Below are 26,743 nucleotides of genomic sequence, written 5' to 3' on the forward strand. Positions count from 1 at the left end.
AAATGCAGCTTTCCAGACTTCAATAAACATTAAAAATGTTACTGAGCACAAACTTGAGCAGTAGTGAAATAGTAATCTGCATTACCATATTAAAAAAAGAACTCAATCGATGTTTTGCGTTTAACCGTTCCATTTGATGCAACAGCTGCAGAAAACATTTGCCATAATGCATTTACTAAAAGCGTTGTATTTCCGAGCATGTGTGTATTATTGAAGATCAACCACTCTCCATTATTATCCCACAGATTCAGAAGAAATGTCCCAAGTTACATTAGAAACGTCTTCAAGCTCACATCCGACTAACCCAACCGCACACACTGCCCCATTAAGACAAGTACAAATCATTATGACACACACGTTATCATAAATATTTAATGAGGTCAAGTATGGCTGGGAAAACATCCTTCATTTCAACGCAACGACCGAATTGATAGTGTAACGAGGGAACTGTCGCTTCAGGCGAGTGTTGTGTGGTCCAAATATTCTTCTGAAAGAAAGATGAAGTTTCAAAAGAGATATCAAATTACAGATCCACATCTTTGGCAAGAGGAATGTTGGCAAACCTTACGCGGACTCTTCCTGAACGGAAAAAATCAAAAACACTGACGTCTCTGTTCCCTTGAACGGACGGCATCAAAAGACGAAGCGTTTACAAAATCATCACTGGCAAACATTTCACTAAAAACTACAACTCTGTTGGTGTCACCAAAAACGTCCTTCCCTCAGTCATCATCCTCCTGTTGAGTAACGTTTCCCAGAGCCGTGCTTCTGCAGTTCCAGCCTGAGCTCGAGGAGAGGAACGACAAATTCTCCATCCACCCAAAAAAGAGAGGGTGAACGAGAGAGAGAGAGAGAGAGAGAGAGAGAGAGAGAGAGAGAGAGAGAGAGAGAGAGAGAGAGAGAGAGAGAGAGAGAGAGAGAGAGAGAGAGAGAGAGAGAGAGAGAGAGAGAGAGAGAGAGAGAGAGAGAGAGAGAGAGAGAGAGAGATAGTGGGTTGGTGGGGTGGGCTTTCACAAACAGAGACACTTTACAAAAAAAATGTGATTCTGGTAGCTGGTCCAGTCCAGCAGTGTCCCGTGAAACCCTTTGAGCGGGTCGTGACCTCTGACCCTCACCGGGGGCCGAAACACATGCTCAGTTCGTTTCACCTCTCGCCTCCTGCTTGTCCTGTAACGAGGGAATTAGGGACTCCCATGCTGCAAGGCACTGTGGGGCAGAAACAGCAGGACGTCAAGGCCAAACACAGTTTCTTCTCAAACATCACAGTTTTGACTAGACACACACACACACACACCTCTGGTGTAGATTCCCTAAACAATCTTTCTCATGGAAACGTGTTGCAGGAATGACATTTCAATAAACCTAGAGACCCTGGATTGTGCCTTTGTATTGTTTTTTTATCTTAATTTAGCACACTTTACTGCTAAAATCTCCATAACGGTGGTGCAGGGAGAGAGATTTTCCTATGGGGTTTTAGAATGTTTTATTTTATTTAGGAAGAGTTTCTTCTGGTTCTGGATTCTGATTGGCTGAGAGCCTTTTTCAGCCATGTGATATTCTACCAGTATCAGCACTGGAACCGCTTCACCGTTTGCAGCATTTCTCTCACAGAGTGTCATGGTGGATGAACAAACACCATCATTTTACAGATACTATGTTAGTTATGTCATGTTGTAGGTTTAGGAGTTTTTTTTTTTTTTTTTGTGAGAATGTTGCTATTTAGACCTCAAATATGTGACTTACATATAAACATTTAGTATACATTTTTTTTATTTGAGTAATTTTATTACTTCAACTGGCATCATTTCAAATAAAATTAATGAAACTTATAATTTAAATTTATATTTAAATTAAATTCTAGCTTTATTTCACTCAACAAAAACGATTTTCCAATATTTGTTGTTTTAGTAAACAATAGTAACACTGATTGTCAATGAAAATTAAAAATAGTCTTTAAATAGGTTTCAATTTCTTAACGCAAAAAAGAAATTCTTTTCCTTGACAGTTTATAAAACATGATCAGTACTGAAAAACTCAAAAGATATATAAACATTTAAATATAAGGGATGCATGAAATGAATATTCTGGGCCGAAACCGAAAATTCAGGATGTGTTTGCCCAAAAACAGAAATTGCTTTTTAAAATGTATTTATATCTTATTTTAAATTAGCTTTTTTTTTTATCTATAATTGTATTAATATTATAATTTATGAAATTAAAACATTTTAATGATACTGAATTCGAAAAATAAAAGCCCAAAAATAAAAGCCCCCAAAAAAATATGATAATAATAATAATAATAATAATAATAAAAAAATAATAGTACAGAAAATATATAAATATTAAATAGCAAAATTTTATTCTTTATTTAGTTCTACATAACAGAATCAGATTTATTTTTTGACCAATTATGTAAATAGTATTTTGACCAAATAATGTATAGTCCTAAAAAGCTATTATTATCAGTGCATGTGAGCAGTGGGGAGCAGAGCAGTGAACCAGAGGGTAGCATCATTTTCATCGGATAAAAAAAAAAAAAATTTGGTTCATCCCAAGCAAGTATTGATTTAGTAAACAAGGATATAAGTGAGCTCCTCTGGTTCCTGCAGTATTAATGGTTTCCCGGGATCTTCCCTCTCGGCAGTGGCGTTAGGAATTTTGCGGCGCTGTGTCAGTGTTTGGCAAACGCAGGCAGGACTGAAGAGTTCCTGTTCAAGCTCTGCCAACATTGGCTGGGTAATTTCAGTCTAAGTGTTCTACATACAATTTATAAACATAAATCAACATCAAATCAAACTGAACCCATTTACTTCTTTCAAACACATTTCTGGCTTACTGTACGCAAAATTATCAATTCACATTAATCCAGAGTAAAAACCTTTGTCTTATCAAAATATAATAACTCTAAAGTGATGCAAATTTTCACCTCCTACCACGTGTTATTTAGAAGCCAGTTACTTTATTTTAAGGTGTCTTTGTTATACTTTAATTATACATTTAAGTAATGAGTAATAATAATTAACTACATGTACGTCCTATAGGGTTATGTTTAGGATTAGTGATTGGTTTAAGGTTAGTTTCATGTAATTATGCATAATTTAAAGTTATTACTACAGTAATTACATGTAACAATGACACAAAGTGTTACAGAGGCCATTGAAGTTTCTGACCTTCTCGTAGTACTGGATGTTTTTGTCGGCCATGCCAGTCAGCAGCTGTCTGAAGTCCTGCCGCTTGTTGTTCTGCCAGCGGTCCCAGTCGGCCTTCAGGTCGGCATTGAAGCACTCCACGCGGTCCTGGCACTTCTCCACGTCAGTGGGCACCTGCAGGCCAGAGATGTGCGGAGAACATCCAGGACGCCCCATTAACTCTCAACAGTTGAGACGTTTTTTCCACCTTCATATTTCCCAGCCTTAATAAAAGGAGCTCTAAAGGCTGTGACACACAAAGTCGACGTCAAAGAACTAATGGCAACAAAGGCTGTCAGTCTTTGGGCTGAAAAGTGGCGCTTGAACGCACCAAAAGGACTGTAGGCGACTGTTAAAGGTGCAGTCTGTAAGAATGACAGCTAGTGGTCGAAATAGGTACTGCAGTCCAAATTCAAAATATCGGAGATCGTCGTTCCTCAGACTCGACGCTCACGCGGGTCGCCAGTTTAAGGACACGCAACAGGAACGAGCGCAATTGACAATGAAAACCGAGGAGATTTACACACCGCAAGTTGATTTATCAACGTTTTAATATGCTCTCGTTCATAGAGATTTTTAGATGGATGCCGAGGCTTTTTAGGTTGAGTAGAATCTGCAATCTCTGACCCAGTTTGTTTGCTGGCTGTAATGTGCGTTTCCTGCCAACTGGCACCCCGGGGTGTCGAAATACTATTGGGTGAACTGGCAGTGGGCGAGATCACGCAGAACAAAACAAAAACAGACATTCCAACACTGAACAAACATTTAAAAGTAAAATAACTGGCTGTAGAAGTGTTTTTCGAGAAACGAGTATGTGAACTCAATATGTTTTTTTTGATATTAAGGAAATTAAGGATATTAAGGAAACATGTTATGGTATTTTTATGCTTTAGTAGAGTGAAAGTTACACACAGCACCTTTTAACTAGCACACGCGTTCCGCTAAGGGATTAACGGTCTATATCAGCAGCTAGCAATAGTCTATATTCATCATTCAAAAAGGGAAACCGAAACTAGGACTGCAGATATACGAACCGAAAACAAAACAGCGCTTGCTTGCCATTTTGAATATCAAATATAGCTGCAAGCAGCAATTACAGGGTTCAAGCGCTTTAAGATTGCGCAATTGTAAGATATTACATAAGCCTATAAACACCTTAATTAGATTCTTTAGATTCTTTCTTATCATCGCGTAAAACAATAAAAGACAGTTTAGAAGTTCTCAAGGATGGAAATATATATAAAGAGACAAAACAACAGGACACAAATGTATATAAAGAAAACCACAGTGATGTGATATACACAATATAGTGCAAAATTGTTATTGCGTGTTATTGCACTTCAAGTCCTTATGATATGGGTTTATTGCACCTGAGGGGGGAGGAGGATTTATGCATTTGATTGCTTTTGGAAAAAAACTTTAATATTTTAGTTCTGTTTAGTCTACATCTCTTCCCAGAGGGCAGTGGGAGAACGAGCGATATCTCGGGTCAGTGGAGTCCATTACAATCCAGCTGGCTTTCTTTTGGAGTCGGCCAGTGTGGATGTCTTTACGAGAGGGTAGTGCAGTACCAATGACAAGCTCTGCTGCCCTCGACACCTTCCCATTCTCCTCTGGGCAGCTGATGAACCACACGGTGCAGAAACAGGTCAGGAGGCTCTCTACAGCCGATCGATAGAAGTTGGTCAGCAGATGATGAGGGAGGTGACAATGTTTTAAGCCTATTTTGAGCATTATCATATCAGGGGATCTCTCTTCAAGTTGTACAACTGTTTGTAACACCATTCTATCAGATGCTGAAATTCCTCTCTGTAGGCTCTGATTGTTGTCTGAAATCAGCCCAACTATGGTGGTATAATCAGCAAATTTGATAATGGTGTTGGTGGGATGAATAGGGGAGCAGTCATGGGTAAAGAGGGAGAAGTGAAGTGGGCTGAGGACACCCCCCTGTGGTATGCCAGAGTTCAGGGTGAGAGAGGATGATGTGTGATCTCCCATCCTCACATTCTGGGGTCTGTTGCTCAGGAAGTCCAAAACCCATGTGCACAGTGAACTGCCTAAACTCAGGTTGCTCGATTTTTGAACCAGTTTGTGGTTAACTGGTTAACTATTAAAAGCTGAACTGAAATCCACAAACAGCATTCTTAGATAGGTGTTTTCCTGGTTCAGGTGTGTACGGACTGTGTGGAGAGCTATCATGACAGCATCCTCTGTCTGCGCAGTCATTAAGGATCTTCACAGTGACTCTGTGCAAGGTGGATCTACCCTGATGTTGGTGCAGCTGAATGGGATGTCCTTCTCTGGTAGTGCAGGATGAAAGCTGGCCTCTCTGTTACGATGGTCGAAATGAGTTTCTTTTAGGATTCATTTTAAGATTTTATTTATTTGTTTTAAATCTTTACATGCTACAGCCCCTCCGTGTATTGTGGACCTGATTCGGGAGCAGAAGTCAAGGAGACTTTTACGATCTCAGTCACAGAATCTTTCAGTTGTTCTGAGGACGAATCTGAAAACAAGAGGGGGGCGGCCCTCAGAACAACCGTGAGGAGGTCACCTGCCAGAGTCACCTGAGTGACCAGTGACCCGAGTGACCACCTGGTGACCAGAGTCACCTGCCTTTGCGGTTACGGAACGGTTTACCACAATATATAAGATTATGATCAACCCTAAATGAGTTCAAAAGACATAAAAAATAAAAATAAAAAAACACATTTACGTTAGCTTTTGATCATACATGAGTGTCGAGGTACTGTCATAGGTTTCGGTTTTTAAGAGTTTGGAGATGTTTTAGGTGTATTTAAGACTCCTAAGAGTCTGTGGGTCAAACAATCTGAGTAGATATTTTGCATATTCTTTATTTATAGTCATTTGTGTGTTATATTTTAATGTTTTATTGTTTGTGTAGCACTATGGTCAACATTGTCGTATTATGTGCTTTATAAATTGGAATTGGAAATGAGAAAGATACAGCACACGGGCACTCGGGCAGTGTGCTGTCTGTAGAATTTATCTGTGTAGCGGTCCTCGTAGCCGGTGAAAGTCTTTATCCCCTGCCACATATATCTGTAGTTGATATTGATAAAGTGTTCCTCTATGCGCAGCTTGCTTCTCTGTGCTTCTTTATAGGCCTGAAGATCCCCAGACTTAAACGCTGAATCTTGTGCATAGAGCAGGGTCCTCACCTTGCTGGTGAACCATGGTCTTTGGTTAGGGAATACTTTAACAGCTATTGTTCCAGACACATTCTCAGCACTTAAGTTTATATATGACAGAACAGTTCATGTGTGCCCCTCCAGATCTGTCTCCTCAGCAAAAATTCCCCAGTCTGTGTCTTCAAAACAGTCCTGAGGTGGCTTCCTTAATCCATACTTTGTCTGTCTTCATGGCTGGTCTGTCTGCAGCTCAGTGATACTGGGATCAGGGACAGAGACTGATGATCTGAGAGCCCCAGATGTGGAAGAGGGCTGGCTCTGTGCCAACAGATACTGGCTAATGGAGCGGTGTAGCTTCTCCACGGCTACGCTAGCATTAGCTTGCGGTGGTAAATTGACAGCTTTTATAGCAACTGAAGTGAACCCACTAGGCAAGTAGAAAGGTCTACACCAAAGGTCTTCAATCCTGCTCCTGGAGGGCCACTGTCCTCCAACCCTGATCAAACACGCCTGAAGCAGCTAATTAGGATTGCTTGAAAATCACAAGCTGAAGCAGGTTGGATATAAACTTTGCAGGGAAATGGCCCCCCAGGAGCAGGGTTGAAGACCTATAGTCTACACTGTAACATCATATACTGAAATCCTGAGAGCAGTGACTCTTTGACTGTGGTGTTTGCACACCAGCTGTTGTTTGTGTAAATACAAAGTCCACCTCCTCTGCTCTTACTGGAATGACTATTTCTATCTGCTCTGAGGATGGCGCGGCTCGCTAGCTCGATAGCAGCGTTTGGGATGTTCTGATCCAGCCAAGTCTCTGTTATAATCATCGCACAGTAAGACAAACTGTGCAAAGCAATCTGCAGTCGCAGATTCTATATTTTGTTATGAAGTGATCCCCCTCTCTTACCCCTCTTTTGTTTTCTGTGCCTCCACTGTCTGCACCATCTCACCAGGGGAATGGTGAGCTTTTTGCTCACGGGGGAACGTCGGATCTCCGGGGGTATAAAAGTCCCAGCTATTATTGACTAGCCTGCAGTGATTGTAATCTGCAACCATTAACAGTTCAACTCTACTGTACTGTACATATACGGCTGCTAGTGTACAAAAAAAAACTATACTATAAATCACAGAATAGCAGCCAAAACTTGTGGACTGCTGCGTCAAGATGCGCCACCATCTTGCCTGATTTAAATCAGAGATGAAAAGACCATTTTATGCAATTTCAGGTAATTTACCACAGAAATATTGTGTTTTTGAAAACTTTTTAACAGTAATAGCACCACCAATGGTCCAATCTCCATAAATTCATATGGCGCAAGAGCTCAACTAATTCCGTGAAGTTCTGAGGTTTCGTAATTATAGCCTTTGGGTACACTTGGCCATGCCCATTTTCTAAATGACACGGTTATAGCTATAGCTAAGGGTGAGGTTAAAAATTATGATAATTACTGACTTAAAGAGTCGTACTAGAGAATCTTACTGCAGTGATTTTATCGAGGATGAGCAAAAAACCAAGGACTAGTTCGCAAAAGTAGGTTTTTCAAATATTCTTCCATATTTAAACAATTTGATTGACAGCAGTAGTCCTAGAGTTGTTCAGAACGATGAGTTCTGTCATATGATGTGAATATCGTGTGCATGCGTGTAAAAATTGCATAATATACATTTATTTATGCTCTCGAAAAACATGATGACCCCCAATGGCTGATTTCTTTCCAATTTCTCACAAGCCTCTAGGGCAACGAGTCAAACAGGCCCAGCGAGTTTGATTCCGATCGGCTTACCTTAACTTTGGGTGCTCAAACTTCATTGGCCGATGGCGGCTGTGCTTTGTTTTGTTTTTTTGAGATACGTGAATGTCCTAATAGACAATCAGGGTACCTTGGACAAAGACACCACATGCCAGTTTTCAAGTCTGACTGTTGTGTATCTAAAGCCATTTTCCTGTTTTCATTTATGGAGCCACCAAGTGGCCAGTTGCCACGTCCTTTTGGTCAAATTATCTCATTCCTTTCAAGAGTTAGCCATTTTAATAAAGTGGCCACGCCCACTTCAAACATTCTGGCATCTAGTCACCAAAGTAAATAAAAAAATTGAAATTTTGTAGATAATTATTGACAGTAAGACTAGAGAATTCTTTCTGCATTGGTTTGGGTCCGATCAGGCGACAAACTTAGGACTAGTTCACAAAAGTAGGTTTTTCAAAAACTCAAAAATCCAAGACGTGCTTTTGATCGCTGTAGCTCCACCGTCAGGCCGATTGGGGCGAGCATTGGTGACGTTGTAGACGGGGTGGGTACCACCATCCCTCAAAGTTTCAAGTCTCTAAGACTTACAGTTTGGTATGGCTGATCATTTTAGGGCAGAATGTTGATCTTTGAAAATCCAACACGCTTGAAACCCTAGTCATGCTGATCACATTCTTCATTCCAGGCGGCTCATGTTGTAATTAAAATATTTCGCATTGGAAAGCTCAGGTAAGATGGAGCAAAATTAGAACAGCCTTCTGTCAGTGTAGTCTTGACTTCCTTGCCCACTTTCATCACTTGCTTTTATTCCCGCTCGCTAAACTGAACATACAATCAGATATTTCGAATTGACATATTACAATCCGATCTCTCTCACCGACGGACCTGACGCAGATTCAACAGCGTCGGCTTGGTGTGTCACAACCACTGAAAGCCTTGAAATCACTTCAGATCAGAGTTAGTAAAACAAATGCAACTCACCGGTGTCTTTTTGTCCTCCCTGAACACGACTGCCTCCAACTTTGTTTCGTATTCTGCCTGGACTTGATCTCTCTTTTTAAGCACATTCTAACAAACGATAAGAGTTTTGTAAATTACACACATTTGGCAGCAATTTCACTTTTTCAGCATATGACCGGTTATTAAAATGTGATCACTATATTCTCTACACTGGAGCCATGACACAAATATTGGATGTTTCTCTGCAAATGTCCTGCAGTGATACTTTGGAGAGAAGAAATGTGATAAATAATATCTAATCTGTAGGAAAGCAGTAAATTACAGAACTATCATTCAGTTTCCTTAATATATAATTATTTAGTATTGGAAATTTGTTTGATTTCTATGCATTCTTAATTGTGCTTTATTTTCAGTATTTATGCAACTGAAGTGCTGTCAATAATTTTAGAGCAGTTTTCAAGAAGGAAATATAAAGTCCATCTCAGCACAGTGGCCACTTGTCTCGCTATATTTGCTGATTGTGTAGATGTGTCAAGTTAAGACAGAGAGGAAATTACTTTGTCTGCTGAGTTGCATAACAATATTTCCTCAAAAATGACGCACTAAACTTTTTTTTTTTTTTTTGCTTTATTTTTCAGTAAAAATATCTAAGCAGTAATTAAAACAAAATGTATACACTAGAATTCAAAAGTTTGGGGTCAATTTGGAGTCATTACTCCATTCTTCAGTGTCACATGATCCTTCAGAAATCATAAAAAAAAAAAAAAGATGATTTAATGCTCAAGAATTTGAAAGAATTTCTGATTATTATCCATGTTGAAAACAGTTGTGCTGATTCATATTCCTGTAGATTCGTTGATGAACAAACAGCATCTATTTGAAATATAAATCTTTTGCAACATTATAAATGTCTTTACTGTCCACTTTTGATCAGTTTAATGCCTCCTTGTATAAAAGTATAAATTTCTTAATACTTACTGACCTCAAACTTTTGAACGGTAGTGTACATTCTCAAAAAGTAACACTGGACAATTCATTAAGAGTTGTTTAGAGAGAAAAAAATATATATATCTTGCTTATTTTTCTTACCCTGTTGGAAAACCTGACTAAATTAGTTAGATTTATGTTTAAAACCAGAAAAAAGCTATTTTACATAATTCAAGATATAGCCATTTAAAACTCCAAGTTTAACACACAATAACTAAACATTGGCTTAGTTTTGGGAGAACATAATTCCAGAAATAATTCCAAACCATTACATTCCCTTTGCAAAAAGTCATAGACACATGGTATTTTTCCAAATGGCATTAATTTTTTTCTCTACTTGCCATTAAATCAATTAATTCACATACAAGGTGGGAAGAAATGACTGAAAGCCGCTCACCTTCATGGATTCGATGTATAGGACGTATTCTCTAAGCACAGGGAGAAACTCCTCACTCATGTCCTCTGTGAGTTCGTCCAGAGCGCTGGAGCAGTTCGACACGCACCCCGACACCCCCTCCAGAGGATCATGGAGCTCTTCCTCGAACGACGACCAGGACGAGTACACAGGCCCGTACTCTCTCAACTCCATCAAGAATTCTGAGCACAAACAAGGAAAAAAGCTCATCTTAGAGGGCTCGTTTTTACATTTACAGTTATTTTTACTGCCAAAGTCCACTTATGGGCTCTGCTTCAAAACTTGCCTTGCTGTCTATTTCCCACAAAGACAACTGCCTTCAAAGGCAGCATCCTAACTGAACCTTATGAGTCTGATTTGAAACATCCTACAATTTACAAAAGACAGCTAATGTCGCAAAACAATATGCATGAATAAAATATTCACAATATGCATTAAAAAAGGCAATGTGGCGGGGGAGCGTGGTTCAGCGGAGCCGGCAACGGGAGAGCGAGGCAGGAGACGAGTAATATGGCTCAAGTGCAGCACAACTAACACCTGTGTCTTACTGCAGTGATTGACACGGAGGGAATAAGAACCGACAGATGACGGCCAAAGCAGAGAGAGACTGGTGGACTCGGGCGGACAGGAAGTTTATCTGTGAAGCTGAAGACGGAAGAAAGTGATTGTTGCTGAATAGTTTTGTTTGTAAACTCAATGGGCCTTATTTTAAGGATCTAAGCGCATGGTCTAAAGCGCACGGCGCAGGTGCACTTAAGTTGTGTCCGAATCTACTTTTGCTAGTTTAACGACGGCAAAAATGGTTGTGTTTGTGTGCTCCTGCGCGCAACAGTGCGTCTGAACACACCTCGTTTTCAGACCTGCAGCCCATGGGCTCACAAATGGGCGCAAATGCATTTGCCATTGAAACAATGTAGTGCAGGACGTGAAAATGATAACTGTGTCGGGCTGAAACTAGCAAAAAACACTTGCATTGCGTTTTATGGACAAAAACTTGAAAATCATTTTTCAAGAAAACTTTGTGTTGGTTTGAGAAAGCCTGGCGAGAAAGTTTGAAATAATACATTTTTTAAATATATACAGTCATGGTCAGAATTATTGGCACCCTTGGTAAATATGATCAAAGATGGCTGTAAAAAATAAATGTGCATTGTTTATCCTTTTGATCAAAAAGCTAACCTTTCATTGAAGTAAATGGGGGGGGGGGGGGGTCACATTATGAAATAAATGTTTTTCACCAAAAGACGTTGGCCACAATTACTGGCACCGCCAGTAATATATATATATATTATATATATATATATATATTTATAGTATATATATATACACTATACAGTATATATATATATATATATATATATTTTTTTTTTTTTATATATATATATATTTATATTTATATTTATATATATTTTAGCACACCAGGGGGACTAGGAACATGAAATTGTCCAGCTATGACTTCTTGTTTCACAGGAGTTTAAATATGACGAAACAAAGGCCAAATTCCCTGAATCATCCATCACTATGAGTAAACCTTTCCATCATCAGGGCAATAATTAAGAAGTTCCAACTAAAGACGTTACGAATCTTCCTGGAAGAGAACGTGTGTCTATATTGTCTTAATGCACGGCGAGGAGGAACGTTTGTGTGGCCAAAGACTCTCCAAGGCTCACAGATGGAGAATTGCAGAGATTAGTTGAGTCTTGGGGTCAGAAAGCCTAAAAAAAAAAAAGTTTGGGAGGGTTTCAAGAAAAATCCTCCTCTCTCATCCAGGAAAAGAGCTTTTTGGCAGCAAACACACCAGACAGGTTTGGTACAGACAGGTATTAAAAGTACCCCATGCCTACGGTTAAATACACTGCTGGATCTTTATTGTTGTGGGCTATTATTTTGGACGGGAGGTCCTGGACATCTTGATTCTAGCAAATACCAAAAGAAAAAAAAAAAACCTGACGGCCTCTGCTAAAAATCTTAAAACAGGCCATGGTTGGATCCTCTATCAGGACAATGATCCAAAACAAACATCAAAATCAACACAAGATCTTGAGTCACTGAGCAGAAAATAAAGCTTCTGCCATGACCGTCCCAGTCCCCTGATCTGAAGCCTGTAGGGAATGAGTGGGGTGAACTGAAGAGAAGCACCAACATGGAGCTGGGAATCTGAAGGATCGGGATGCAAATGTATTTTTACAGGCTTCTTTGTTCATATTTACCAAGGGTGCCAATTATTTTGACCACTATAGTGGCCTACCGGACCACAAAACTCAAGGTTCGGATCATATTGCGTTTTTTGTACATAACACTATAGTGTTCACTGTATAAAATGTAATCTAGCTTAATCTCTGTTAAAGCTGTGTTTTGTTGTTTGATTAACATTAAATGGCAGACAACAGCAGGTATAGGCTGCTGTCATTTTAAGACCTAATGCACAGATCCAACATAATGATGCACATCTGATTTCTTTCTCAACTCGCTCACTTAAGACATAACCGACTGCGTTTACAAAAATACTTGCAGAGACGGATATTTTGACAATTTGTGTGTGTGTGTGGAGACCCGAAAGAGGAATCAACTCGGATTCAGAGTCCGCACGCTGTCTGAAACACGCCTCTCTCTGGTGTGTGTGGCTGTGCACACAGATAACAGTGCGTGAGCACCAAATTGAATTTGCCTCTTCCAGCGCTGAAATGGTTTTAAAATCTATTGAATGTGTAAACTTGCAAGACAAAACACGTGCAAATGATAACCTTTCAACTACTGCGGTTAAACATTTAAACAGTCTGGATCAGGGTTTGCTGTAGGCTAGTCCGAGTACAGAGTTCCTCTGAGACCCTCCACCTCCCCCAGCTCCACCTGCCTAGATCTGCTACGGGATTGATGCATGTCTATTCATGCGGCAGCAGCATAACAGCAGCGTGTCGGAGTATCTATTAGCAGTAACAAGTTCACAATCGCTCTGGAGCAGCAGCAATAATCAACAGCAGCGTAGCAGATCTAGTCCACCAAGACCAAATACATAACAGTTGCAATATTCAATATTTATGCTGTGATCATTACTCCAGTCTTCAGTGTCATGATCCTTCAGAAATCATTCTAATATGATGATTTGATGCTCAAGAATCATTTCTGAATAATATATATCAATGTTGAAAACAATTGTACTGCTTAATACTTTTGGGAATCATAAAAAAAAAAAACATTAGCAAATTGTCTTCAAGATTTTTCAGGATTCTGTACAGAAAGCATAGACCAACAGCGTTTATTTGAAATATACATCTTTGTAACATTATGTGCATTTACGATCATTTTGATCAACTTAATGCATCCTTGCTGAATAAAAGTATTCATTTCTTTCAAGAAAAAGAGACTTTTGAAAAGTAGTGTATATGATCGGGTTTAAAGGACTTGTTATATGCAGTGCTATCCTGGGATGGATGGCATTTCTTTTTAAAAGGCCGAGAGGAACGATCTTTACCTGATTGCTCTTTGATGATTCTCTGTGCTATCCTGTCAATGGTGCCCAGTTTCTGTGTGAACATGTCCAGATAGTCGCCCATGGCGGCAAACTCAATCGGCCGTCCTCTCAGTTTATAACCACCCGTCACATACTTCACAGATTCCCCCATTTTAGTCAGCAGAGCCAGGCCTTGACGCTTATTCAAGTCCTGAAAAGTCAAGCATACAGTACATCAATTCTGTCAAATGGCCACAAAAAAAAAGATGCCCAATGAAATCCCACTGAGTATCTGAAACATGCTTTCCATCTTGGAATATATATACTATCAACAAATTTCAAGAGCTCAATGTTGTTGGGCCACTCTCAACAACACATCTGGATTCGGTCATAATCGGCTATTAGGGTTTCCAGCATTAATAATCCAACTCAACGCCAGCACACTGTGAGAAACTATACAAACCATTTACAATTCCTGTACACTTAGGTTATGTTTCTAAATTTGATTTACAAATTATTCCTTAAATTGATATAGTCAGTTTGGCCTCAAAAGTTCATAAAAGTATTTAGAAAACCTTAACAAAACAAAATCCTAAAGAATATTAAAATGTCACGATTAAACTGAAGCAGCGACAGGTCTTTTCTTCTGTATTGTGACATACATCTGAGTGAAACGGATTGTAAGTACAGATGGCAAATAAATGCAGCTTTAAGCAGACTAAATGATTGGAGGAGTTCAGTATACATCACCAGAGACAAGACTGTCATTTCACTGGAAGATCCAGGTATGATATTTTGATTTGAAGGTCAAAACATTTTTCAAGCGTATTCATGGATGACTCGTTCAAATAACATCAAAAACATGCATTTAGAAAACACTTTTTTCTTTTCATGCCGACTTTAACGCACTCACCTTTGCTGAGAGAAATGCATTGAAGTGGTCGTTGAAAGAGAGCACCGGATGGTCTGCCACGCGTTTGAGGAACTTGTCCAGTGCCTTTTTTCTGGTATCCACGAACTCCTCTGAAAAACGGTCCACCACTCCCTTCATTACAAACTTCTCAGGCAAGGGCTAAACGACAGCATGAAGGAGAAACAACAACAAATGTAGTCGATCGCATGGGTTTGAAATAACAGGTTTTAGTCAAAAACAATCCCTGCAACATTAAAGGTGCCCTTGCATGGATTATTTTATTATTTTAGAATGTTTCCTGGGGTGCCCTTATAATGTTAGTATGTTTTTTAGATCAAAATTTGTTATAATTTAGAAATAAAAGGCATTTTTCCTAGCCTGATTTTAGCCTCTGATTTGAACGCTCTGTTTGAAGGGGCGTGTCTGCTGTGAGACTTCAGTGTAAACGCCAACTGCTGTGATTGGCTGTGAGACTTCAGTGTAAACGCCCACTGCTGTGATTGGCTGTGAGACTTCAGTGTAAACGCCCACTGCTGTGATTGGCTGCTGTGAGACTTCAGTGTAAACGCCCACTGCTGTGATTGGCTGCTGTGAGACTTCAGTGTAAACGCCCACTGCTGTGATTGGCTGCTGTGAGACTTCAGTGTAAACGCCCACTGCTGTGATTGGCTGCTGTGAGACTTCAGTGTAAACGCCCACTGCTGTGATTGGCTGCTGTGAGACTTCAGTGTAAACGCCCACTGCTGTGATTGGCTGTTGTGAGACTTCAGTGTAAACGCCCACTGCTGTGATTGGCTGCTGTGAGACTTCAGTGTAAACGCCCACTGCTGTGATTGGCTGCTGTGAGACCTCAGTGTAAACGCCCACTGCTGTGATTGGCTGCTGTGAGACTTCAGTGTAAACGCCCACTGCTGTGATTGGCTGCTGTGAGACCAGTGTAAACGCCCACTGCTGTGATTGGCTGCTGTGAGACTTCAGTGTAAGCCTGTTGATCACGTGAATGAAGATCTTATCATTGCAACACAGTTTCTGCACTCTCACTAATGATTTCACCAATGCAAACATGATGTACGTACAGTAAGAGCTTCGTTGTGCAGTGCAACAGCGTCATTGATTTCATAACGAGTTTTGGCAAGTGTCCAGAATCAGATAAACTCGCGCTGTGTGATTGACAGCTTGGGCGACTGGAAAGGGATTGTTCTTTGATCGCTATCTGTATATTAATCACAGTTTAAGATTATTTTCATCCTACTAAGAGAAACGACGTGAAGTTGATAGTTTAGTCACCGGCTTGATTTACTGATGCATAAACAGTATTGAACGACTTTGAGAGAAAGATTATCTGTCTGAACTTGAACAATTACACATCAGACATTCACATAACCCACAGGTTCTTCAGAGGCTCGGATGAAGGAACTAAAAAAAATACCTTTGTGTTCATTTGTACATCCAAACACTGAGCAACTGCCATGCTTCGCTCGTTTGCAAGCCATGGTGTCTCTCGGAGAAAAATGATTCGGACGATGATTCGGCTGCGCAGTTCCGCCTGGCCTTGAACATGGGCTGGCATATGCAAATTTTTGGAGGCGTACAAATTAATGATCCCGACTGTTGCAGTCGGTGTTATGTGGAGATTCGCCTATTTTTCAGGGGTGTTTTTCAAAAACGAGATTTAAATAAGAAGGAGAAAACAATGGGGTTTGAGTCTCACTGTATGTCATGTCCATGTACTGAACTCTTGTTATTTAACTATGCCAAGATAAATTCAATTTCAAATTCTAGGGCACCTTTAAATAACTAGTTATACAATGCACAAACGCTTGAAACGAATTGGTTTGCGAGTAGAGCTGTGGAGGGTTTTCCTCTACCTACTGGAATAAGGTGGGTGGGTTGGCTTTCCTCTAGTTTGTTCCTCAGCCAGTCGAAGTCCTGGTAGCGTCGCCTTACCGAGTACTCAGGCAGGTCAAACTCTGTCCTGGTGGTCTGTCGGTCACGCAGAAGCAAGAAAACGGTCAATAACAACTTTTTAAGGCAATTAATACTTGTATTCAGCAAGGACACATTAAAATGATCAAAAGTTACAGTAACGGCATCTATAATGTGACAACAGATTTCTATTCAGATTTAATGCTGTTCTTTTGAAATTTATATTCACATCAAAGAATCCTGAACAAAACGCATCGAGAAGCACAACGGCTTTCAATATTGATGATAATAAGAAATGTTTCTTAAGCAGCAAATCATCATATCAGAGTGATTTCTGAAGGATCATGTGACACTGAAGACTGGAGTAATGATGCTGAAAATTCAGCTTTGATCACAGGAATAAATTACACTTTACTATATATAGTTTTTTTAAATTATAAAAATATTTCACAAGTACTTTTTTTTACTGTATTTATCAAATCTGTCGTGTCTTATACGGGATTCCCACACATTGAACTTCCATGGTCTTTCATTTCTAAAGGTTTTTTTATCTAAATGATGGTTATCATGGCGTGAACGCACATTAAGTTGAAATACTAAATAAACTCCACTTAAAATGAAATATTAAATATTACAATAAAAGCTAATTAAATAATTAAATACTATAATAGTACATAAAAAAAAAAAATGTATGACTATGTTCTTAACCCTTTTTCTTTTACAATCCACAACAACAACAAAACCAGCAATGAGTTTATAAAGGGCTGACAGGGAGTGACTGAGACGCAGGTCACTGAGGTTTGCCTTCCTGGTTTTCATTAGCACCTCTATGTGACTCTGAGCTCCAGAAAGTGCCACCGTGAGCATGTTTCAGGTCACAGTGGAAGCAGAACGAGTCTGCAAACAGCCGCCACAAGAGTTAAACCACTACTTAAGCAGCCACTTTAACGCAGTGATTTATAGATGCAGTCAAACTGGAGCAAACTGATAGTTTAGGGAATGACAATTCAGATTAACCACGAAGCCACATCGACCAACGAAACCTGTCTGAAGAAGCTTATCCTTCATGCATTTGTAACTTTTAAATAACTGCACGAATAAAAACAGCATTTGGTTGTTAATAAAGTCAAGAAAGGGACCGTCTAAGATCTTTGCCCTCTGACCTTTGTGCAGACTCTGTAGGTGATGTATGTCTCCATCGTAGACACGTGTTTCTTAGGATCGTCTACCGTCACAAACAGGTCTCGCGTTTCTCCGTCCAGATCGTCGTCGAGCTGCAGTCGGTTCAGCAGAGATGAGGAGGAGGCGGGGCTTGATGTATCTACTGGAGTGCCATTGGGCAGGCTCAGGTCCTGGGGGCGGGGATAAAAACCTGACTGACTTAATGGAACAAAACTGATATTTTAATATTTGAAATCTAAACATGAAGGAATGTACGCACAGAACTCTACGAATTAAAACAAAGAAAAGTTCATTCAAACAGATGGTAGACAACTCAACCACGACTTACACAATAACCCCTCAGTGCCACATCTGCAGTTATAGATATTAACCACCTTAAATATTATTTACAATTTCCTATTCTGAGACAACAGCAATAGAAAAGGTCACTTTACATGTGATATGTAGCCATATGTACCAAACCATGCATTTTGTAATAAAAGATCACAGTAATACAAGCAGCATGACGTGTGTGAAGCTCTGAAATAAGACATAACTCAGTGCTGTAACGGTCGCGTTAAGCCTAAAACTGTGTGTACTAACAGTAAAGGCGTAGCATACTAAGATACTACTCATGCTACCATAGTACATCATACCCAGATTACATTGTTAAAGTGGTTTACATTTCACTCGTAATTTAATTGGATTACCAAAAGGGAAGATATTTTTAGAGCTATTTATTTGACACACTAATTTGGTACATTTACTAAAAAAAAATATATAATAAAAAATATTGATTTATCGCTAAAATAATGCAAATGAACAATTCCTGCCTCTTACTCAAGTGTTTTTACCTTTCCATTAGTGTGTACTTTAGCCGTTTATGCATGCAAACAATCTGAAAAGTTATCGTTTTCAAAGCAAAGTCCATGCAGAGCGAGTGAATCTCTCCAATGGGGATTTCAAACCATTTTCAAGTGCAAGAAGAGAACTCAATTCTGTGTTCTTGGCCCATATATAGTGCCGCCTCACATACTGTATATAGTGCTCGATACTGAATTGAGTTCTCTTTCACGTCTTCTTGTACTTGGACGTACAAACATACACAACTATGTCAAAATATCCTCGTAAACACAGTCGGTTTTGTCTTAAGTGAACGCAAACAGTTGAGAAATAAAACGCATGTGTAACAGTATATTGGACGAGTGCATTTGCTCTTAAAGTGACAGCAGCCTAATAAACCTGCTGCCATCTCTATAAAAACATTAATCAAAGAACAAACAAAGAAAATCGCTCACTGATCTGGACTGAATAACTTTAATAAGGATTAATACACTACATTTTATTTATAAAAAGAAAACTATGCCATGTTATTTTACATTTGATTACTATTTCTGTACCTGACCTTGGTTCAGCTGTATTTATTTGTGCTATCTGCTGATTTGTTCTTTTATTACGGTTTACTTGTCTTTAATAATGTTTGACATGTATATTAGTTAGTCCAGTTGTTTTTAGCTGTGGTGTTTTTGTTAAAACCACAGGAAAATGTTCGTGTTTTGAAGGCCGCTGCTTTTTGTTCATGGTATTCAGATGCAACAAAACATTTAGCCAAAAGACAGAGAATAAATGCCTAGTTCTGTCATGAATCTCTAGATGGCGCAGGCTGACGAGTCCTCAACACAAGCTGATGATATTTACAGCGTTAACTACTTGGCACAGCTGATTGGTTCATGTCGCATCTGCAGCCAATGAGCTCACTTTCGTAGTTTGTCTAAAACCCTCCATCTTCCCCAGCTCCACCTGTATAGATCTGCTATATCTATTAAGCCAAGACCAAACACATTAACATGGTCATATCCATTAGCATGCTATAAATCTTCTGAGAGTTGTCATGATAGAAATATATTTGATATAAATTAGGGCTGAACGATATTCTGTTTTAACATCGACATCGCGATGTGCGAATGAGCAATAGTCACATCGCTGGAACATGCGATGTGAAGGGTAACGTTACGTTAGTAGCACCCATAGTGTAAGAGAACGGTAGCACCAGGGTAGCACACAGTAAACACAAGTTTGTTGTATGGCTTTTTGCTGGGGTGACATACGCGTTCCGCGTGCCTGCACAGTGAGGATCTGACAGGAACGCGCTCACCGCTCACAGCCAACATTCACTGGCAATCCTGTAGCTAAAAATGCGTGGCGAAGAGGATCCGCCGCAAAAAAGTCAAAATCAGCTATTTGGGACTAGCCTATTTCGTCTACAAAAAGGAGGATGTTGACCAAAAAGAGGTAGGCTACTTTGCTGGAGTGTTATAAAGTTGTGGATGGTTGTCTTTTAAAAAAAAAGTCGTTTCGTGTTTGCATTTATGAGGGAAAAAAACTCGTCACGCGGCCGTTATGAAAGCGGCACTAAAAGACTGCTTTAAAACTTTCACAGAGACCTCAAACAGAAAGCACAAAGCCTTTCTTTAAAACGAATTTCGTTTTGTATTAATTGTATCTTAATTTTAATCAGTATTTCATTATCCAATTTCCTGGATTTAATAAATAGCCTAAAAATTAAATATAGCAGCCAGCGCCTGAACTGGAGATTAAGCTATCATCTATGAACCGAAACTCAGCATAAAAGGTAGCCTACTCGCCTCACACACCGAAAAATAACAATAATAATAAATAAAAAAAATAGAAATATAACTATTATCTACAGAAGAACCATTAAAAAAAATACAAAATTAATCTGTATGAAAAGTGCATTTCTCCCGATCACTGCTGCGAAGATCGCGAGTCAGTAGGCTATTGTCAACTTCATCTTTACAGAAAACACTTGTTTATTAATAAACAATTAAAATGTTTCATTATAATATTTTACATAGGCTACTATTAATCATTACTTTTGCTGGTTCTAGGTGCCGTTTACATGAACGCGTCACTGAATCAGCACAGAAAACATAATTTTTCAGGTCCTAGAACCCGAAGAACGTTAGGTCCTGTGAAGAACGTTCACCGAATTCTGAGAGAAATATGTTTCTGGAATAAAATATTAAGTGGCCTTTTTGTCACTTGTAATGAAGCTTGCTTATTAGTGAAATTATTAATAACATGGAATGGTAATTATTGACTTTAGCCTGGATTGATGGCTCGCAATATCGCGATATATATCGTTGGGAAAAAAATATCGCAATGTAATTTTTTTTCCAATATCGTGCAGCCCTAATATAAATGTTGAAAAAAAAAACATTTAAACTAAAATTAAAACGACACCCAACAAATGAATGACCGATTTACCTGTGCGAAGGACAAGCACAAAGCAAAGCTTAATGTTGAGCACTGATTCAATCCTGAAAGCTTACTCTAGTAGACCGGCTGAACAAAACTATCAAATACTACAGTCTGAGGCTTATCTTGGAATAATGGTTACTATTTCACTTTAAAATATATTTAAAATCAATAGTAGGCAGTATGCATTACATAATGCATAGTATTCTGTGTCTCTGGAGACTTCAGTAACTTAACTCTCCAGTCACATGACACAGACAGCTTAACCACACTGTGAAGACTGCGACATTAAACATCATCCTGTGTTTGGTCTTATGAAGTCTTTCGCACATCACACTACATGATAAATCAAAACTGAGATATGCTTTCAAATGACTTAAGGATATTTTCAATAAATAAATAAATAAAAAAACAGTTTAAATTGCAATAATATTTCACATGACTGTTTTTGCTGTATTTTTGATCAAATAAGTGTAGACTTGGGCACTTTTGAACTGAATTGTATAAATTTCTCATTTGACTTTTTATTTTTAAAGGCAAAAAACTAATTCACAGCACGAAACCTGCAGCAAAATGTTGGAATTGCATAGAGCGAACATCCTATTTTCAGATCCAGCGTTTAGGAAACTGTGACAGCTTTTTCCTGATCACATGCCCACTGTTGAGCTCTAAAACAAGTTCTGGCCTTCGTTCTGCTGACCTGACAGACGCGGGGTAGAGCACAGCCCTCCTTCACACAAACATTCACATGAATTCACTGGCCCGTGTGACATACAAGATTAATACAAGCCTCTCATCTTTATGACATTCCCAAACAGTGTTTACTTTCAGAACGAGCAGACATGATTTTATGGTCAAAACTCGAGAAGAGTTGGGGAATGTGCTACAAAACGAATTATGAAGAGTGAGGCCTGTGCTGATCTTAGACCTAAAGCCAGAGGAAAACTATTCCTCACTCGAGACTGAAGGTGTGCTTCTGCTTTGTTCCCTTTCTTCAGTCAACTTAGTGTGTTTGTCAAAGTTCATGAACTAAGGGTCTGGAGTCACACACAGTGTGTAAACAGACAATTTCACTCGTGACTGCAAATCAGTCATACGGTGGCCTCAAAAAGTGTCCGGACACTTCAGCCACAGTAAAACGTATCAAAACAAGACAAGTAGCATTTACTTTAAAATCAGCACGAAAACCAAATGGATAATTCTTGTTTTTGTTATAAATGCTTTATCTGTGCACATCATTATTGTAAATTCATGAGGCTCATAATCTTGAATCAGAATAACTTCCCCTGCTTGCATCTCTCTCTTCTCTGATGATGAGGGCGGGGCAATAACCTGTCAATCACAGGAGATCCACCAATAGCTTTAGAGAAACAGAGCGCAAGCACAACCTATAGGCTGCTTGTGGTCACTCGGCTCGGCAACCTGTGAACTTCACCGCTGTTACAAACCTGAACACCCATAACTCAATGTTTTCTTATGCAACCATATGCATGGCAGTTTCAAACAATAAATGATGACAGGAAATTAATTCATAAAAGGGTCAGTCACGAAAAAGCATCGTGTTTTAAAGATTTTTGCTATTTGTATTGTCAAATAAAATACTTATCATTGACTTAAAGAGTCTAGTCACTGGGAAAGTCGTATGGATAACAGTGATTTGTGTGAAGCATTTGCAAAACTGAAGTTGTGAAAAACAATTTTTGAGCTTTTCTACTGATTTGGACCTTCTTGTTTAGATTTATCACCATCAAATTATTGCCATTTCAGAAAAAAAGCTGAAAATATCTAAAACTGTTTCCAAGGAAACTGGATAAGATAAGGCAATTATCACAAAACAGTGAGTTAATTATTTACTTGTTTTTACCAGGGAAATATGCATTACCCAACATGACAGAGGAACCGGCCTCGTGTGTCATCCTAACATTACATTTACGCTAGCGCTGCACGATTAATCGCTGAAAGATCGAGAACTCAACTCAAACACCCACTAAATTCGGCTTTGTCTATTAAACCTTTGACGAGTACGATCACGGCGAACGTTCAGAAGGCGGATGTCACGTGTTGGTATGAAACAGCTTCACAAACAGTCTCTTCAACCACACAGCAGTGTCATTATCAGTCTTACAATAACTCACATTATTACAGAAGAACTGGGATAAAAGTTTATAGTTGGGATAAAAACACTGATGTCTACGGAAGCAATGAAACAAGTCAAGTCTTTGAGTCGTTGAATTATTCACTCAAGATATTCATTGAACAACGCAGATACATCCAGTCATTTAAATTAATTTAATATTTTTTTAAATAGACTGCAGCAATTAACATTTGTCAAAGCCTCAAGTAAATTACTCAAGTAATAAACCGTAATCTCGATTCTCAATGTCTCCAGAATCGTGCAGCTCCGATACAATTTATTAAAAATATATATTTTGAAAAATCCAGTTTTCCCAAAATGTTTACAGTGTCAGAATCACAAACGCGAGTTTCTGCTTATTAACAGTAATACGCAAAGACACACCAAATTTGAGCAGTAAAAATATTGCTGAATCTGAATACAGCCCATGTAAGCTTCCAATCTTATTCCATCCATCTTTAATACTAATGAAGTACAGATAAAAATAAAAAGCTACAATTATATAGAATGTTATTATTAATATGAACTAAACAACAATTCCCAGCATTTAGCCTACACTAAAATAAAATATCCAATAAACAGGGAAGCCACAGTGCAAATGTGACAAGAGTGAATGTCTGTGAAAAACACAATAAACAATGGAGTCGGAGAGTGTCTCAGCCTCGCTCTACACAACTCTATTGTACAGGAACACAGACATGATACACATCCACAGCTTCCACTGCACACACACTCACTTTAATACTACTGTTTTTATAATTCATCTATAGCAATGCTCCATCACGTGATATATATATGCATATACAAATCCTTCGTTCTTCAATTTTCACCGTAACTTCCCTTTTCCTTTGAGTCCAAATTTAGTGTCAGATTTCAATTTTTTAATTTTCTGCGTGCAACACACATCAATATAAATAACTGCCAGCTTGGAGATCACATGAATTTAATTTCACACTCATTCATCAAACCTCTCGGCTTCTTACGCAAAACACCAGAAAAAAAAAAAAATATATATGCTGCTGTTTAGATTGTTGTACGTTATTTTTATTATGAGCAAAAATGGGGGGGGGGCACTCTGTTCAACCCACAAACAAATACTGTGATGGTAAACATCGACTATGGTACATCATTACCAATCCACAGTATCATACTGAATAATCACCATATTCATGGCATTTACATGCAACATAGTACATGTCCACTGTGGTACAAGACCAATAAACCATGGTATTAATTTGGTAAATAGAAAAACAAATCATGTTATGGGTGCATGTTCAAAGACCAAGGTGCACTACAGTACATATTCAAAAACATATTAATACCATGATTTATATTTTAAAAAACAACACTGGAAAAAAAAAAATTAAATGGTCTCCCTTCAGAAATTACAACTACATTTAAAAAACAATTACAACGGAATGACAAATAAAACGCATTGAATTAAACGTGAAATGTTAGTATTTCTGCCTGGTAAAACGTACTCCAGTAATCTTTGTTTTATTTAACATTACAACTTCGAAGACTATTTTTACACTGAATATGTCTATTAGATATTAGCCTACCATGGCACCAGTGATTAAAAAGCGTGGTATTACCACCATGGTGCTGCACATAGATGAAATTCCACTGTTTACAGTTTGAGCTGGATAAACGTTACTTGTTTTCCAGACACATAATGCCACTGTTCAACTGGCCAGCGTCTCAAACGCGACTGCTGCCTTCCCCGGGGTCCGCTGCGGGCTGTGGCAGTGTTCCCCGCAGACAGCGGGTGTGTTTGTGACGGGTCTCACCTTCTCTCCTCCTCCAGTAGCAGCACCGCTGCCGGGGTGGATCAGCGCATCTGCGCTGCGGCTCGACGCGCTCTCCTCGGCGGCGCACAGCGGGTGGCGGATGTCCTGGATGTTCTTCTGCCCGGACGAGGCCAGGGATCGCGGGGTGCCAGCACTCATCGCGCCGCTGCTGCTGCTGCTGATCTCTGATGATCGCGCAGGTGTTTTTATTTCACTGAGGCAGCGAACATCTGTCAGCTGATCCCCACCGCGCAGAAGCGGAACTCACTCATCAGCTGACTCGAAACTGCGACGTGCACTTCCGGAACACTTTCGCCTCTTTTCAAATTAAAAGTAATCGCTTCTTCTCTTAAAGTCCCCCTGTAGTCGATCATTTTATCCCTTAAAGGGAGACTTCACCCATTTGCATTAAGCTTTGTATTGTTAGAAACCCAGTCATATATTATAATAAATGTGGATTTTTCATCCATTTTTCCCTGAGATGGGAGAAATAAGGATTTAAGTGTTTTACTTCCTGCTTATTATGACGTAAAAATCATCATTTTGCGTCATAATAAGCAGGAAGTCACATTTCATTGAAAAGTGTAGAGACTACAGACACTCGTTCCTCATCTTTCCCAGGGGGCGGGAACCGCTCACGCTACAGGCCTATTACAGATCAGTGGGTGGGACTTGACTTTCTGAAACTAAAAGCAATATCCTCCATCTTGTTTGGAAGCTAAGCTAACAGGCGCTGTGGAGACAGATGTAAAGTTATGACAATAGCGGAGGGTAACGTTACTCAATATGATATAGAGGAAGAGGATTTCGGAAGTCTGATGCTTGAATCAGGTGTTTGTGGCTACCTTTACAAGCCGCATTATAGCGAAGAGCAGCCGAGGCAGAAGACCTGCCTGCCGCGGACGAGGAGCCCGGACTGGCTCGGGTTAGGGCGGACTGGTGGCGCCGGTGATCTCACTATGCATCTACGAACCGCTACGAACACAGAGATAGAGTCCGACTGTGGCAAAGAATTTCAACAATGACAACTTCTCCTGGATGAAATCTCTGAATCAGACGAGGACACGGACGTTTGTGTTGTGAATCAGACGAGGACACGGACGTTTGTGTTGTGAATCAGACGAGGACACGGACGTTTGTGTTGTGAACTATCCTAGTTTCGCACCGGATCTGACTGAACATCCAGGTAACGTTACAATGCAATAATTGACCACTTCGAAAGAAATACAAATGAAGAGTGATTCACTAATGAGTTCGCCAACTAACTAGACATTTTGTGTGAAATTAATTTCAAGCTCTGGTGGTAGCTAGCCTTGTAGACGGAAGAGTTATTTCTCTTAGGCAGATATGCGCTTTCTGGATTAGTGGGAGTGGCTTGCGCAGGTGTGCAATGTGGTGCATTGTGGGAGTTGGTGTCTTTCATACAAATGCGTCCTGAAGTTACTTTCTTTCTTTCCTCGGCCAAGAAGGCACCAAATTCAAAATTAATTTTACATTTCGACTACATATATGACCCACTTTCAATAAAGATCAATGTTCCCATGGGTGAAATGCTCCTTTAAAACAATAGACTGTAAAAAAAATATGGACGTAGTGTCCGTGACGTCACCCGTAGGTTTCTGAAGAGCATTTTTGAAGC

General features: G+C 39.4%; 1 protein-coding gene across 1 annotated transcript; it reads right to left on the reverse strand.

Annotated features, from left to right (window-relative positions):
• Positions 1-348: 348 nt before the first annotated feature.
• snx30 (sorting nexin family member 30) lies at positions 349-25,364 on the reverse strand. Its single transcript, XM_084400300.1, has 9 exons — positions 25,105-25,364; positions 17,904-18,092; positions 16,687-16,797; positions 14,815-14,973; positions 13,923-14,112; positions 10,433-10,632; positions 9,070-9,156; positions 3,171-3,323; positions 349-1,206 (listed from the first exon to the last, which is right to left on the reverse strand). Exons 1-9 carry the CDS (start codon positions 25,261-25,263, stop codon positions 1,135-1,137), a joined length of 1,320 nt encoding a protein of 439 aa, XP_084256426.1. The 5' UTR covers positions 25,264-25,364; the 3' UTR covers positions 349-1,134.
• Positions 25,365-26,743: the final 1,379 nt, after the last annotated feature.

This window comes from Rutilus rutilus (assembly GCF_951802725.1).
Source record: "Rutilus rutilus genome assembly, chromosome: 25".
Lineage (NCBI taxonomy): Eukaryota > Metazoa > Chordata > Actinopteri > Cypriniformes > Leuciscidae > Rutilus > Rutilus rutilus.